This window comes from Thamnophis sirtalis, unplaced genomic scaffold (genome assembly GCF_051295495.1).
Source record: "Thamnophis sirtalis isolate CommonGarterSnake01/CBP01778 unplaced genomic scaffold, rThaSir2_p1.2 scaffold_4, whole genome shotgun sequence".
In the NCBI taxonomy this organism is placed as follows: Eukaryota; Metazoa; Chordata; class Lepidosauria; order Squamata; family Natricidae; genus Thamnophis; species Thamnophis sirtalis.
In genome coordinates this window covers 122,711,110-122,728,900 of record NW_028261384.1, presented here as the reverse complement: position 1 = coordinate 122,728,900, position 17,791 = coordinate 122,711,110, and the positions used below count along the sequence as shown (strand labels likewise).

At 39.6% G+C, this 17,791-nt stretch overlaps 1 protein-coding gene across 1 annotated transcript in view; it reads right to left on the bottom strand.

Moving 5' to 3' along the window:
* The window catches only part of LOC106542533 (integrin alpha-D), a 64,021-nt gene that overhangs the window by 26,873 nt on the left and 19,357 nt on the right, over positions 1 to 17,791 (bottom strand). Inside the window, exons 14-16 of the mRNA XM_087714684.1 lie at positions 16,143 to 16,358; positions 14,608 to 14,738; positions 13,186 to 13,343 (exon numbers count right to left, since the gene is read on the bottom strand). Coding sequence (XP_087570810.1) covers positions 13,186 to 13,343; positions 14,608 to 14,738; positions 16,143 to 16,358 — 505 coding nt within the window. The remainder of the gene's footprint in view (positions 1 to 13,185; positions 13,344 to 14,607; positions 14,739 to 16,142; positions 16,359 to 17,791) is intronic.

Below are 17,791 nucleotides of genomic sequence, written 5' to 3'. Positions count from 1 at the left end.
ACTCCAAGCTCAATCCTGAGGTACAATTATTTTCTTCTAATGTAATAATAATAATAACTAGTAACCACTGCCAAATCCGGCGAAACAACTGGCCGCTGTGATACAATTTTTATAATAATAACAACAACAACAACAACAACAACAACTCCGCCGTTGCCGGTCCCAAGCCCGGATGAGAAAGGAGGAGGGTTGGGGTCAGGTTGGCATCTGGTCCCGTAAAAAAACAACCCGCCAACCCATACAATATGGTGAAAAAAACAAATAAGAATTCCATACCGCATCGGTCGTCGCGCGGGTTAACAAGGGCCACGGCGGATGTTGGGGTCCCTGGACATCCGTCGACAAGTGGGCTACAAGTGGACCAGCCAACAAAATGACAAAAATATAGTGCAGATGAAAACCGTGCCATAATGGCCTGTTACTACAACTCAGAGCCAGAAAAAAGAGGATATTTAAAGCGAATGTATGAATTATGGAAACAACAATATCCAGATTCAAATGTTAGTGAACAACGACTAGCAGATCAAAGGCGATTTATTATACGGAATAAAGTGTTTAGTGAAGTTGAACATGAGGAAATTCAGGCAAATTGCAAAACCCAAAAAACAATATCACAAGTGGAAATAACTGATATTCAAGACACAACTAAAGACATTATAGTAGAACTCCCAGAAGAAGCTCTCGGGGAGGAAATAACATCACCACCACTAGAACCAACTGATGAACTAACTCAAAAACAAAAAGAATTGAAGGATAAGATCATGGAGCATTTTCTGCTTAATGAGGAAAAGCAACGTTTACCATCACTAAAAACTGTGCCTAAGAAAATTTTGGCCCCTATCATGAAAATGGTTAATGCAGTGTTTTCAACAATTGAATCGGGATCCATCTTGGAAACAAACCAGTTAATGTACAGCACAGCTGTAATAGTCACTAATGAACTAGGCATTAAAATCAAAGTACCTAGTCACACAACCGAAAAAGCATCAAAGCCAAAGTGGAAAATCCGATTAGAACAAAAAGTCAAAAAAAAAATAATTTTTTTTTAAATATATATTTTATTCATTTTTCACATTCCATTTGCAATCACTTATATACAGGGTATTTACTATAAGAAAAGAAAAAAAAGAAAAAGGGAATAAAACGAACAAATAAAAAGAAAACACAACTCATCATTCACAACCCCACCTAACCCTTCCATCCTCCATACACCCCATCTACCCCCTCCAACTTTCCTTTCTCCCTCTAACACTCCCCTCCTACTTCCCTTTCCCCTCAAACCTTCCTTCTCCCCTTACTCCCCAGACACCCTCCTTACATTCCCCTTACTCCTTCCTTACTCCTCCCTCTTCTTTCCCTCTACCTCCCTCCTTGGTGTATGCCTTTATTCGAGTGTTGTTTGATCTGATAAAAGTAAAATGAACCAAGGAAAAAAAAAAAAAGAAAAGAAAAGAAAAAAAGAACCACCGTATATAAATACATTCTTGTTCTTATTAAGACTATGTTAACACCCCCCCACCCCCACCCCCACAAATCCCCATCCCTAATCCTCCCGACTTCCCAGGGCCCACACCTGGCACTACCTTCTGTCTAAAATATCTTGTATACATATGGATTAAAAAAATAAAAGTAATATGTCAAAAGAAAGAAAAACAGAAAAAAAAGAAGAGAGAAAAGAAAAGAGAAAAGAAAAAAAGAAAAAAAAAGAAACCACTCTTTGTGTTGATCTCAGCCCCCCATCTTTATCTATGCTTAAATAGTATAAATCATTCTATCTATATTTTATTCTCGTCTCTTACTTCTTTGCTATTTACCCCAACCTTCTGTAGACTCTCCCGTTCCTCTTCCTAAACCTCATGATCCCTTCCGATAAAATTTCAAATATGACTTTACAGAAGAGTAATCAAACTTTCCCTTCTAGTAAAATTTAAACATTTAAAATTTAAAAATTTAAAATAAGATTTAAATGATCTTTCTTAACCTCCTTTTCAAACAGTAATTCAAAATAATCTAGCCAAGCTTCCCCTTCTTAGTAAAATTAAGCAGCGTAGATCAAATATTACTTTACACAGAGATCAATTTCTATCTTAAGATAAAAAAATTAAGGGCAGATGCTAGTAAGTTAAAGAACATGCATGAGCAACGGCTCAAAAACAAAAAAAATCATAGATCAGCTAATCAGAAGATATAGATTGGATACAAGAAACATCAATGAAGCTGTAGAGATTGTAAAACAGCAGATAACAGCAACAGCTAGAAAAATTGAAAGATATGAGGCACGAATCATCCAATATAAACAAAATCAGCAATTTCGATCAGACCAACGGCGTTTTTATCAAAGTCTTAATGTGAATGGTGACACCAAAAGTGAAAAACCAGAAAAACAGGCCACAGTTGAATTCTGGAAAAAATTGTGGGAAAATGCAAAGGACTACAACAAAGAAGCAAAGTGGATACATGACTTTGAGAAAAGCATTGGCAACAAACAAATGCAAGTATTAGAAATAACAACTGAGATGGTCAAAAATCGAGTTAAAAAGGTAAAGAATTGGACATCACCTGGAAAGGACCAATTACATGGTTTCTGGCTCAAATATCTGACCAGTTTACATGCAATATTGGCCAGCCAACTGAATGAAATTTTACAAAAGGGCCAAATTGATGAATGGTTGACAACTGGAAAAACATACTTGATTCAGAAAGATGCAACTAAAGGAACAACACCTGAAAACTATAGACCAATAACATGCTTGCCAACAACCTTCAAATTACTCACAGGCATTATTGCAGATAACATGATGGATTATTTAGAAACAAACAACATCTTGCCAATAGAGCAAAAAGACAACAAAAGAAGGAGCAGGGGCACAAAAGATCAGCTCCTAATTGATAAAATGATATTAGAAAATTGTAAGAACAGAAAAACGAACTTGAATATGGTCTGGATTGATTACAAAAAGGCATTTGACTCACTGCCACATAGTTGGATCATAAAATGCTTAGAAACAACTGGCATTAGCAAAAATATTACATCCTTTACTGAAAAGGCGATGAAACAATGGAGAACTGAGTTGGCAGTAGGGAATGAGATCTACGGAATGGTTAATATCAAGCGAGGAATTTTGCAGGGTGATTCACTTTCACCTCTTCTCTTCATCATCGCAATGATCCCACTATCAGTAATCTTTAAAAAAATGAAATTAGGCTACCAAACAGCCAAAGAAGCTGAAAAAATTTCGCATTTACTATATATGGATAATTTGAAACTCTATGGAAAGTCAGAAATAGAAATCCAATCATTGACAAACACAGTCCGAGTATTCAGCACCGATATTTCAATGCAGTTTGGCATGGAAAAATGCGCCACTGTATCCATAAAAAGGGGCAAATTGAAATGCCCAATGGCCAATTAATTAAATGCAAAGAAAATGAAGTCTACAAATACTTAGGCATTCTGCAGTTGGATAACATCAAGCATGGAGAAGTAAAAACTATTGTCAGGCGAGAGTACACCAACAGAGTTAAGAAAATTTTGAAATCTAAATTGAATGGTGGAAATACAATCAAGGCCATAAATACCTGGGCAATACCAGTTATAAGATACACAGCTGGTATAGTTAACTGGACACAAGCTGATTTGGACCTTTTGGACCGAAAAACCAGGAAACTAATGACAATGCACTACAGTTTACATCCACGTGGTGATACTGATAGACTATATCTGCCCCGAAAATCAGGTGGCAGAGGATTATTACAAGTGAAGCAAATAGTTGAAGAAGAAAAACATGCACTGGCTGATTATTTAAAAGAAAGTCAAGAACATCTATTAATCGAAGTAAAGAACAAAAATCTACTGAAGGCCCAACAGACGAAACAAGAATACAGAAAAGATGTGATAAAATCAAGAATGGAGAGTTGGCAGAACAAAGCACTGCATGGCCAATTTCTGGAAAAAATAAAAGATAAAGTGGACAGTGAACAAATTTGGTTATGGTTAACAACAGGTACATTAGAGAAAGAAACAGAGTCACTAATCCTGGCTGCGCAAGAACAAGCTATCCGCACAAATGCCATTAAGGCCAAAATCGAAAAATCCTCTGATGATGCCAAATGCAGACTTTGCAAAGAAGCTGATGAAACTGTTGATCACATACTCAGCTGCTGTAAAAAAATCACGCAGACTGATTATAAATTGCGGCACAATTCAGTAGCACAAATGATCCATTGGAATTTGTGCAAAAATTATAATATTAAAACAGCAACAAACTGGTGGGAACATCAGCCTGAAAAAGTCACCGAAAATCAGATGGTCAAGATCTTGTGGGATTTCCGTATACAAACCGACAAAATACTGGCGCATAATACACCAGACATCACAGTGGTTGAGAAAAATAAGGTCACAATCATAGACATCGCAATACCAGGTGATAGCAGGGTCGCCGAGAAGGAACATGAAAAAATCACAAGATACCAGGACTTAAAAATCGAAATTAAACAACTATGGCACAAACCAGCAGTGATAATTCCAGTGGTAATTGGCACACTGGGTGCTATTCCAAAAGCACTGGAATTACATTTAAAACAGTTAAAAATTGACAAAATCACCATCAGTCAAATGCAAAAAGCCGCACTACTTGGATCTGCACGCATATTACGAAAATACGTTACGACATCCTAGGCCCCTGGGTGGGGCCCGACTAGTAACCAATGCCAAATCCGGCGAAACAACTGGCCGCTGTGATACAATTGTATAATAATAATGTTGGGGTCCCTGGACATCCGTCGACAAGTGGGTTACAAGTGGACCAGCCAACAAAACGACAAAAATATAGTGCAGATGAAAACCGTGCCATAATGGCCTGTTACTACAACTCAGAGCCAGAAAAAAGAGGCTATTTAAAGCGAATGTATGAATTATGGAAACAACAATATCCAGATTCAAATGTTAGTGCACAACGACTAACAGATCAAAGGCGATTTATTATACGGAATAAAGTGTTTAGTGAAGTTGAACTAGAGGAAATTCAGGCAAATTGCAAAACCAAAAAAACAATAGTGAACAAATTTGGTTATGATTAACAACAGGTACATTAAAGAAAGAAACAGAGTCACTAATCCTGGCTGTGCAAGAACAAGCTATCCGCACAAATGCCATTAAGGCCAAAATCGAAAAATCCTCTGATGATGCCAAATGCAGACTTTGCAAAGAAGCTGATGAAACTGTTGATCAGGGACTTCCTGGGAGGAGCTTACTGGTGGAAGCAGCAAAAAATCAGCTGCCTCCGAATTCCTGGCTACGTACCTGTTTAGAGGATCTTCCATCTGACGTCTTATCAGGTTTTCTTATCCTTCAGGCAAGAGGGAAAGAAGAAACTGTTTTGCTGGCAAATGCTCTTCGATTTTTGCAGCTTTTGTGCTTGCAAGGAAAGGGGGGCTAGCCCAAGGCAGAACGGCTGTCCGTGCTGGGAACTTCAAACTGCCTTGTGCAGGACAAAGTAGGTCTCTCCCACTCTGCTCTAAGTTTTGTTTGATTTAATCTTATCACGAGCTGAATCCGTTTACTGCGAGGACAATAATTGCTTATCAACATTTTAGCTTCTTCTCTTTTTCTCCTCCGAAAAATTATTTACTCAGAGGCTTTTAAAATGGCGCCGAGCAGGCTGGTTTCTCCGGTAATAACGAACACTTTTTGCTAATTCTCACAAGACTTCAAAAGAATTCAAAACAAAAGAGATAGCTTATCATATGCTTTGGTTTCACAATAGAAGAATTTTACTCCTTCATTAACTTTGCTTATTTGGAAGTTAAATGGTGATGAATCTGTTGAACGGTCTTGTTACAATGTTTACTCACTGAAACTTTTGCCAAGCCTTAAACTTCAAAATAAAAGCCTCTTTACTTAAAGCTGTATATTTAGGCAATAGAGTTTTATTAACTGCAGGCAGACAAATTTTGAAATGGCCTCAAAACCAAATATTAACTTGAAGTCGTCACCCTCTACTTCCAGGGGCACATCCTCAGTGCCTGGCACAAAGCTGCAGCCTCCGCTTCCTACGCCCCCTGCTGGGGATGTGTTAACGAAAGAATTTTTTCTGAGTAATCTAAGCGAGGCTCTTAATGCACAGACAATTAAAATGGAAGATAAATTTAGAGATAATAGAGAGGAGAGAAAAGAGGAAATAAAAGAAATGAAAGAAGAAATTAAAAGTGAAATTAAAAGTGAAATAAAAGGACTTAAACAGGAGTTGTATGAGAAATTTGAGGCTAAGGTTGATAAAATTAGAGACGACATGCTGAGTCTTGTAACTGTATTAACAGAACATATTTCTGGAGTGGAAGATACTCTAGAGGTTCTTAATGATTCCAATGCTAACTTGACATTGAAAACAGAGGTGGTGGAACAAAAAGTGGAAAATGCTGAAAAAGAAATTATTATGATACAGTACCGACAAATGGAGTTCGCATTAAGAGTAAAGGGGCTGCGTGAGGAGAAACAGGAGAACCTGAAACAGATCCTATCGGAAGCTTTTGACCGCCTGATGGGAAGACCAGGGACCAACCAAGGCTGGCAAATTGACAAAGCTTACCGCGTTAACTCCTGGCTGGCAAAGCAGAAGCAGCTTCCTCGAGACATCGTTATATATTTTACTACAAGAGAGTTCAGAAATATGGTACTGCAAGCGTCTTATAACACTAAGCTTCAAATTGGCGGTCAAGACCTGGCTGTTTTGAAAGAGATACCACCTCAAATGTTAAGAGCCAGAAGAGACTACGCTTTTTTGGTCGAAGAACTCAGAAATCGTCAGATACAGTATAGATGGGATGCACCATTTGGCATCATATTTACATTTGATAAGCAAAGGTACCGCCTCAACTCTGTATGGAAAGCCCAAGATTTTTATTATAATATATTGAAGGCCGGACACCCTGCACCATCTGGACCTAGAGAAAGACCACAAGAAGGACAGGATAGACAGCAAACTACACAACCACCAGACAAGATGGAGCATCTCTCTTCTCTAGAAGTGCAAGGTGCTATGGAACCAAGACCTAGCCGCATGACTACTAGACGTATGGAGAAACAAACTAAGAGGCAACAGCATCAACAATCATTGGCCATCGATCAAGGAACTACAACAACAAATCTGGAAGCAGTGGGAGGAGCTAGACCTAAGGTTAAACAGGCCGTGCAGGAAGCTCTAAAAATGCTTCAACCAACCAAAGATGACAACTAAGATTTTAACATGGAATGTCAACGGACTGAACTCTCCACAGAAGAGGAAGAAAATATTTCATTATCTTAAACAGTTTAAGAACGATGTAATTTGTTTGCAAGAAGCTCATATCAAGTCAACTGATCAAAAATATTTGATCAACTCAAAACTTGGTCAACATTTTGCAGCTTCTGCTATGGAAAAGAAGAATGGTATAGTTGTATACTTAAGAAAAGATATGAAAGCTGAATTAATAGAAGCAGATCCCTTCGGAAGATATATTGCTTTAGACTTAATCTTAGAAGGGAAAAAGACATTACTTTTGGGAATTTATGCTCCCAATCAACAGCAAGATAGATTCTATAGAAATCTTCATGCTAAATTAGTACAGTGGGACTATAGTTCCTGTATACTATTGGGTGACTGGAATGGAGTGATAGACACTAAGAGAGATAAGAAGATTTCCCGCCTAAATACCAAGATGCGAGCAAAGTTACCCAAATCTTTCTTTGACATTATGGATGATTTTGAATTGAGAGATATCTGGCGAGAAAGAAATGCAGAGGAATATGACTTCACTTTCTTCTCGGACAGGCATCAATCCCTTTCAAGGATTGATTTTATTCTAATCACTAATGATTTGCTTTCTAGGGTCAAGAAAACAAAGATTGCAGCTAGAGTCCTTTCGGACCATAACCCAGTTTGGATGGAGTTGGGAAGGGTAGTGCAGGCAAGAAGGTTTTGGAGACTGAATGAAAATTTATTTAGATATGAAAACTATATTAATGATTGTAAAAAATTACTATCTGAATATTTTGTTTTGAATATGAATAAGGGTACATCGATGGAATTTGTATGGGATGCAAGCAAAGCGTATATGAGAGGAGTTTTGATGAATATAAATAAAACACATAGAAATAAGCAAGGGTTAAAACGAACAGAACTGGAAGAGGAAATTAAGAGAAAAGAGCTGGAGTTAACAAGGAAACCAGACGATACAAAGGTTAAGGAAGCTATTAACATATTAAAATCTCAATTTGACATGTTGATCTCTGACCAGGTAGCTACTAATTTATTATATGCAAAACACAATACTTTTTGTAATGCAAACAAACCTGGCAGATGGTTAGCTTATCAGATTAGGAAAAAAAGGAAAACTCGAAATATATCTAAACTGATTTACAGAGGGAAGGAGGTGTTCCAACAGGAAGAGATTCAAAAGGCTTTCTGGGAATTTTTTACAGAACTGTATAAAGGGGATAAAATTAATGGTTTAGACATAGACAAATATTTAGACAAGGAGAAAATACCTTCAGTTAGAGAAGAACACAGGCAAAAATTGAATCAACCAATAACCTCGGGGGAAATCCTGCAGGTAATTAAGCAATTAAAGCCAGGGAAAGCACCAGGTACAGATGGCTTGACAGCGGTTTACTACAAAAACTTACAGTTAGAAATGGTAGAACCTCTTAGAGAATTATTTAATATGATTCAAACGGAAGGTAAAGTCCCTCCATCTTGGAAGACAGCGTTTATATCCTTGATACCCAAAGAAGATCAAGATACTACTCAACCCAAAAATTATAGACCCATTTCATTACTGAATGTAGATTATAAAATTTTTACTAAAATATTAGCAAATAGGTTAATGTTGGTCATTCAACAATTGATACATACGGACCAAACAGGTTTTATACAAGGGAGACAGATGAAAAGTAATGTCAGATTAATTATTAATGCATTAGAATATTTGGGAAAGAACAACCAGATCCCTGCTGCGTTTATATTTTTGGATGCTGAGAAGGCCTTTGATCGAGTTAATTGGCAATTTCTGCTGAAGATATTGCAAAAAATGCAGATAGGAGATAATTTTTTACAGTCAATTAAAGCAATATACCAACAGCAAACAGCACAAATCATAGTCAATGGAAGTTTAACAGACTCTTTTCAAATTGGAAAAGGTACAAGACAGGGTTGTCCTTTGTCCCCATTATTGTTTATTATAACTTTGGAAGTATTGTTGAATAAAATACGGGGCTTGGATGGTTTAAAAGGGATCAAGATTAGGCAGCAAGAATATAGAGTCCGCGCTTTTGCGGATGATTTGGTCATAATATTGGAACAACCGCAGGAATCCAGTATGGTTTTAATGAATACGATTAATCAATATGGTCAAGTGTCTGGCTTTAAAATAAACTTAGGAAAAACCAAAATATTAGCTATAAATATGAATATTAAACAAAAGGAAGAATTAGGAGTGATGCTAGGATGTGAGGTAGTTAAAAAAGTCAAATATCTTGGAGTTAACATTTTAACTTCAAATGGGAAATTATATAAGCATAATTATGAACCACTTTGGCATAGCATACAGACAGAGATGAAAAAATGGGAGAAATTGCACTTATCTTTGCTGGGCAGGATAGCGGCAGTGAAAATGAACATTTTACCAAAATTTTTATTTCTTTTCCAAATGTTACCTATACTTAAAAAAGATGCGAACCTTTTAGAATGGCAGAAGGGTATCAACAAATTTGTGTGGGCAGGAAAGAAGCCGAGGGTAAAGATGAAAATAATGCAAGATGTACGCGAGAGAGGAGGATTGAAACTACCTAATTTAAAACTATATTATGATGCAGTGGCATTATCTGCAATTAGTGATTGGATTCATTTAACAAATGATAGAATATTGAACATTGAGGGACACGATCTGGTATTTGGTTGGCATGCTTATCTGTTATTCAACAAAAAATTGGATAAGAACTTTAAAAGTCATATTTTGAGAAATGCTTTATTGCGGGTTTGGAAGAAATACCAATATAAATTAAATGACAAGATACTCATGTGGGCAATTCCTAGACATGCAATTGAAAATATGAATACAGCACAAAAACAGGACAGATTTACTTACAGACAGCTTCTTACCTCGGAAAGGGGGGTATTACAATTAAAATCTTTAGAGGTATTAAAAGAGGAGAAGGTAGTTCAAACATGGTTCCAGTATGGGCAATTACAGGCTAGGTGGAAAATAGATCAAAAAATTGGCTTTATTCAAGTTGAGGATAATCTGTTTAAACAAATAAGAGATCAAAGCTTAATGCATATAAAGAGGATATATAATGTATTAATACAGATGGATTCGGAAACAGAATTAGTTAAAGATTGTATGATAAAGTGGGCTCAAAATATTGAGGAACCAATAATGTTGGATACATGGGAAAGAATTTGGGTAAGAAATGTGAAATTTACACAAGCTCAAAATCTGAGAGAAAATTTTTACAAGATGTTTTATAGATGGCATTTAGATCCTAAAAAGTTGGCTTCTATGTATCCGAATGTACAGCCTAAATGTTGGAGGTGTGGTTCTCTCGATGCTACATATTATCATATATGGTGGACCTGCCAAAAGGTTAAGGCATTTTGGATAAAAATATGGTGGGTCATGCAAAATGTTTTTAAAAAAAGGATAAAGTTTATTCCTCAGTTATTTTTACTAGGTATATGTACTGATTTTACAGTGGTAGAGACCAATTTGATTCTGCATCTGATAACTGCAGCAAGACTGTTGGTGGCGCAATATTGGAAGAAGGAAGACTTGCCTACAATCCAAGAATGGACATTGAAAGTAACAAACTTAGCTGAAATGGCTAAAATATCGGCATATCTCAAAGATCATTCAAATGAGAGATATAAACGAGACTGGAAAAAATGGATTGACTATATACAAAATAAATACGGGACTAAGAAATTCCAGTTAGCCTATGCTTAAGATCAGAAATGATTTAAACTGTTAAAAGTTAGTTCAGTAAGAAGAAGCTAAGTTCAATCTAGAATGTCATTAATTTCTTTATTTCTTTTTTCTCAATAGATTTTAGACTGTGTTAGTTAAAAATCCATACCGTGTACGGGTTCTGGGAAGTCGGGGGGGGGAAGGAGGAGGGGGGATGGGGGGGTGGAGGGAGGGAGGGGTACACACAACAAAAAAAATCGTACTTCAATGTCTTAATGATTGACAAATGATGACATATTTGTGTTTGTTTTTTTTTTAAAGAAAAATAAAAAAGTTCTCTTAAAAAAAAAAAAAAGAAAAGAAACTGTTGATCACATACTCAGCTGCTGTAAAAAAAATCCGGCGAAACAACTGGCTGCTGTGATACAATTGTATAATAATAATAATAATGATGATGATGATGATGATGATGAAGAAGAAGAAGAAGAATAATCTGGGGGCACAGAAGCCATCTTGCAAACATTCAGCTAAATACAATTGGTGACAGATTATTCCCTTACTGTTACCCAATATCTACAAGAGAGGTGAGCCATGCTGTGAGCAAAGAAAATATTAAAATGAGGAAGTTAAATGAAGAGTTAAAAGAAGACATAGTGGTAACTGATATTTGTTAGGCCAATTCAGCAACTTTAAGATGTATGGACTTCAACTCCCAGAATTCCATGCCAGTTGGGGAATTCTGGGAGTTGAAGTCCACACATCTTCAAATTGCTAAGGTTGAGAAACGCTGTATTAGATTCTTCAGTGCAGGAGGAAGTGTGTGAGAGGTTTCCTCAGTAAATATGGAGAAATGCTAGAAAAGATGAACCAGCGACATGGTGTTGGAAGCGGGAGGCCAATAAGAGGGCTATATCATGCACTTCTTTACATATTTAAATTAATCAAGAATCTGCCCTGAAGGAGAGAAGGGAAAGGAGAGGAGGAAGGAAGGAAGGAGAGAAAAAAGAGAAGAAAGGGGGGTAGGAAGGAGGGAGGGAAGCAAGGAGGGAAGGAAGGAGAGAAGGAGAGAAGAAAGGAGGGAAGGAAGGAGGGAAGGAAGGAGAGAAGAAAGGAGGGAAGGAAGGAGGGAATGTAGGAGAGAAGGAAGGGGGGAAGGAAGGAGGAAAGGAAGGGGGAAAGGAAGGAGAGAAGGAGAGAAGAAAGGAGGGAAGGAAGGAAGGAGGGAAGGAGAGAAGGAGAGAAGAAAGGAGGGAAGGAAGGAGGGAATGTAGGAGAGAAGGAAGGGGGGAAGGAAGGAGGAAAGGAAGGGGGAAAGGAAGGAGAGAAGGAGAGAAGAAAGGAGGGAAGGAAGGAAGGAGGGAAGGAGAGAAGGAGAGAAGAAAGGAGGGAAGGAAGGAAGGAGGGAAGGAGAGAAGAAAGGAGGGAGGGAAGGGGGAAGGAGGGAGGGAAGGAAGGAGGGAAGGAAGAAGAGTAGGAGAGAAGAAATGAGGGAAGGAAAGAGGGAGGGAGGGAAGAAGAAGTAGGACTGTTGTAAGATAAGATGGATCTATGGGATGGTAAGAAAGCAATTTTCAAGTATATTGTCAACTGTAGGGAAAAATTGTTATAAATACATATTATTAATAACAGATATGAGATCATATAATTGTGAATGTATATATGAAATTGATAAAATAAAAAAGTAATTTAAAAAAAAAATCTGCCCTGCATGGGTTTGAAGGATGTGGATTGCTGTAGGACCCCAAAGGATTACAGCATTTCCCATCACCTAGGACAGTGATGGCTAACCATTTTTTCCTCTGGTGCTGAAAGCACACGTACATGTGCTGTTGCGCGCACTCACTTGCCCACACCCATAATGCAATGCTCCTCCCATGCGCCCCACCTCCCTGCACATCCATGTGTGACACCCTGCATTCCCCTCACCCTACATGCATGCACGTGCGACCCCCTGTGCTCGCCTCACAGATGCGTGTGCAACATCCCCCCCATGGCCTCCCATCCCAAAACAGCACTGGGGAGGGGAAAAATCCCCCCTTCTCAAAACAGCGCTGACGGGGGATGGGAGCCTCACAACTCAAAACAGTGCTGAAGGGGAAATCTCTGGAGATCTGGGAAGACATGGGCTGCAGAAAATGAGAAAGGTATACGCATGCATCTCCCGCCTGCAGGGTAAACCCCAAAATCAGTTGGCGGTGGGAGGCAATGGCTCACGTGCCTACAGAGAGGCTCACTATCACGGACCTAGGAAATCTTGAGTGACTTTCGAAATGGTAAAGCACACTTCTGCCATGCTGGTCACTTTCTCCTGAGATGTTGGCCTCTGTGACTGGAGGACTGAGGTTGGGATGGAAGGTGGGTGGAAGATGATGGAGATCTTCACTTGCAGAACAGGACGAGACCTGGAAGCAATCGGAAAATGGAAGATCATTTTCATTAAAATATTGTGTGTTTAGGAATCAGCATCCTACATGAGCCAGCACAAACCATCTAAACCGATGTTTCTCAACCTTGGTGACTTTTAAGGCATCTGGACTTCAACTTCCAGAATTCCCCTGCCTGGCTGTCTTTCTTTCAGTTGGAGAATTCTGGGAATTGAAGTCCAGAATTCTTAAAGATAACAAGGGTTGAGGAACACTGATCTAAGCTGAGGGTACATCACACAGCCACTGGTTCACTCCCCAATCTCTGAGGAGCATTTTTTTTTTTTAACCACGTAGCAACTGACCTCACTGGTGTCAACCTTACTATCCTTACTTCTTCCACTTGGTATTGGATCTGGGTACTTGAGAGACCGCCTACTGCCAATTACCTCCACTAGGCCGATAAGATCCATAGATTAGGCCTCCTCCGAATTCCATCAGCCAGTCAATGTCGACTGGCAACTACCCGGAGGAGAGCCTTCTCGGTGGCTGCTCCGACCCTATGGAACGAACTCCCCGTGGAGATTCGTACCCTCACCACCCTTCAGACCTTCCGCGTAGCCCTTAAAACCTGGCTGTCCCGACAGGCCTGGGGCTAAAGACTTCAGCCCCACCCAAATAGTATGACTGTTGTGCTTTTTAACGATGTATTGTCTTCATGTGTATAACTTGTTTCGTCCTTCCCTCCCCCTGAATTGTGAGCCACCCTGAGTCCCCTCAGGGAAAAGGGCGGCATACAAATAAAGTTAAATCCTTAAATCCTTAAATCCACTTGTCCCTCCAGCAGCAATGACAGGGTTCAAAAACTGTCTTGCTCCTCCAATTTCATTGTTGTCTTTTGGGATTAGTGAGAAACAATAGATTTGCTAGTTTAGAAAGCAGAGGACCTGGAGATCTCAACTTCTACGGAAGAGACAGAAGAACCAGAAGACAGGATACGTGAGAGGTCCTGCCAATGGGAAACTGTCTAATTTGTAGACCCCCTATTTTTATGAAAAAGTTTACTCCAGTGTGGCCCCACAGCATTATGTTCACCAACCCAGCAGTTTATGAGCTGATTGAAATCAGGAACAGGAAGAACTGAAGGAATCCTGAGTCTACGTTTGGAAGACAAGAAAAGTAAACATATATATAAATATAATCTTGCCTTAATATAAACATCTCTATTTACTGAGGCTATGGGCCTGATTATGCACATTTAAGAAGGCAGGAGAACTAGGAGAAAAATGTCGTCCTTCCTCACCTCATCAACAAAACTCTTCCTTGTTGTCCCACAATGATATCCTTCAGTCCATCCCCCGTAAGATCTCTTCCTCCACTGATAGCTTGGCCGAAATAAGAAAACCTTCCAGAAAACTTCAGTCCCTCAATGCGCTGTAGAAAGATCAAGGAAGGTAAGCAAGGAAAAAAATGGGTGCCTCAAATGGCTATTACAATGTTCTGGGATACTGCCTCGGTTGTAAATGCAAGCCAGTTGCCTGGATTGTGACCACATAACCAGGGGAAGGCTGTGACAGTCATAAGTGTGAGGACAGTCATAAGTGTGAGGATAGCCATAAGTAACTTTTTCAGGACACTCATGACTTCAAAGGGTGTTAAGCATATTTTCCATCTTGAGTGCACATGTGTATGTTATTTATAGAGAGCGCGATAGAGATAACAGGTAAATAGAGATGAAAGTTAATAGATAATAGAGAGATAGATAATAGAAGATAGCTAGATATCAGCTCGATAGCTAGATAGTTGGCTGGCTGGCTATGAAAGATAATAAATCAGAGATAGATAGATAGATAGATAGATAGATAGATAGATAGATAGATAGATAGATAGATAGATAGATAGATAGATAGATGATAGATACGGATGGATGGATGGATGGGCAGACAGACAGATAGATAGATAAGATAATATGTAATAGAGAGTGAGGTAGGTAGGTAGGTAGGTAGGTAGGTACATAGATAGATAGATAGATAGATAGATAGATAGATAGATAGATAGATAGATAGATGATAGATAGATAGATAGATAGATAGATAGATAGATAGATAGATAGATAGATAGACAGACAGACAGACAGACAGACAGACAGACAGACAGACAGACAGACAGACAGATAGATATGGATGGATGGATGGATGGATGGGCAGACAGACAGACAGACAGATGAGAGATAAGATAATATGTAATAGAGGGTGAGATGATAGATAGATAGATAGATAGATAGATAGATAGATAGATAGATAGATAGATAGATAGATAGATAGATAGATAGATAGATAGATAGAATCAATATAATAAAAGGATCATCTTTAGATATTCTTCATCAAGGCAGGCTGGTGCAGGATGCAAACCAGCAGTAATGCCGGCAGCAACCCACCCCTGGTCTTCAAGCAGGGGTGGGTTTCAACCGGTTCGCGGCGGTCGCTGCGAACTAGTTGGTCGGCGAACCCGGAAGTAAGTAACTTCCGGGAACGGCGAAGGGCGCGCCTGCCCGCCCGCCCGCGGTCCTTACCCGGTTTTGACGAGTTCTGCGCTTCCACGCATGCGCAGGACGCATACAGCGCCTGCGTGATCCTCCAGGAGCAGCTGGAGCATCGCGCAGACACTAGTACGCATGTGTGCACCGCGCGCGTGCACGAGGACGCCGCCGGCCCCATTCCAACCGAACTGGTTGGAACGGGGCGAGAAACCCACCCCTGTCTTCAAGGCACCTCCAAGTCTTGCTTCCAGAGGAAAGAGAGGGCCCTTTGGTCAAGCAAAGCCTGAGGGTCAGCTCACCTGAACATAACTGCGCTCGATGGATGCCCTTTTCCCTGAAAAGATGTACACGGCTCCTGCGTTCTCGTCTTCCAAGGGAGCCCCAATGGCTACATCTGTCCATTTATCCCCAGTGATGTCACCCACTTCTGCAATGCTGGCCCCGAAGCGACCAAACAGATGTCCTGGCTCTCCTTTCAAAGCTGTGTTGCTGCCTGTACAGGAAAAACCTTCATTCTGCAAAACGTAAGAAAAATATGCTGGAATTCAGATGGATTTCTCAGAGGGCAACCCCCCCCCCCAATATAGTCTTTGAAAAAAATTCCTATTACTTTTATACTACTTCAGTTGTTGTTGTTGTTAGTTGCAAAGTAGTGTCTGACACATTGCAATCCCATGGACCACGTTCCTCCAGGCTTTCCTGTCCTCTACCATCCCCTGGAGTTCATTTAAGCTCACCCCAACTGCTTCGGTGACTCCATCCAGCCACCTCATTCTCTGTCGTCCCCCTTCTTCTTTTGCCCTCCTTCTTTCCCAGCATTAGGCTCTTCTCCAGTGAGTCCTTCTTTCTCATTAGGTGGACAAAGCATTTGAGTTTCCTCTTCAGTTTCCTCTGGCCTTCTAAAGAACAGTCAGGGCGGATATCCTCCATGACTGGCTGGTTGGAATGCCTTCCAGTCCAAGGGACTCACATGAGTCTTCTCCAGCACCAGAGTTCAAAGGCCTCAATTCTTTGTCGCTCAGCCTTTCTTATGGTCCAACTTTCACATCCATACATTGCAACTTGGAAAGCCATAGCCTTAACTATATGCACTTTTGTTGGCAGGGTGATGTCTCTGCTTTTTAGTATGCTGCCTAGATTTGCCATAGCTTTCCTCCCCGGGAGCAAGCGGAAAGCTTGTTCCTACTTCAGTACATTTTACTAAACATCTGTGAACATATTTACATTAGGATACAATTTTATTCCATCGTGGACTGTCATAGTTCCCCAAGGAATCCCCAAGGAATTCTGGGACTTGTAGTTTAGTGAAAGTTCTGAACACCTGCCTTTTCTTTAGTTGCATAAGCCATTATTACTAGAATTCTCCAGAGAGAATAAATGTGCTTCCCAACCCATTTGGGGTCGAGGGCATAAATGGATCCTCAGTATTTCACATCTCCTGACATATACACAGGGGTTTTTTCCCTCCATCTCTTTCCTTCAAGATAGAACCTCTGTTTAAAACAGTGTTTTCCTCAGAAGCAACAAGTAGAAGATTCCATTGCCAAATTAAAATGTTTATGCCAAGTGTCACACACATTTCCAATATTTGTTGCTGTTTTGGAGATCAGCCTTCAAAAAATATCGAGAAATATTGGTACTTCTCAACATACCATGGTAAAGGAGCTTGCCCATTAATGGTCATAAGTCGTGACAGTTGAAAAAATGGGTTACTCATGTCACCGGCCTGATTTTATGACTCTTTTTTTTTTTTTTGCAGTGGCTGTTAAGCAAGTGCGACAGATGTCAATTGTCTGCCATGGACCAGTTTTGCCAAAAAATCAGAAGAAAATGACAGCTTTTGGCAAAGGTGTGTTAAACATGGCCATGTGACTAGAGGATGCTACAGAGAGTTGTGAATGCAAGCTGGTTGCTGATCACCCAAATGCAGACCAGAACTTCAGAATCA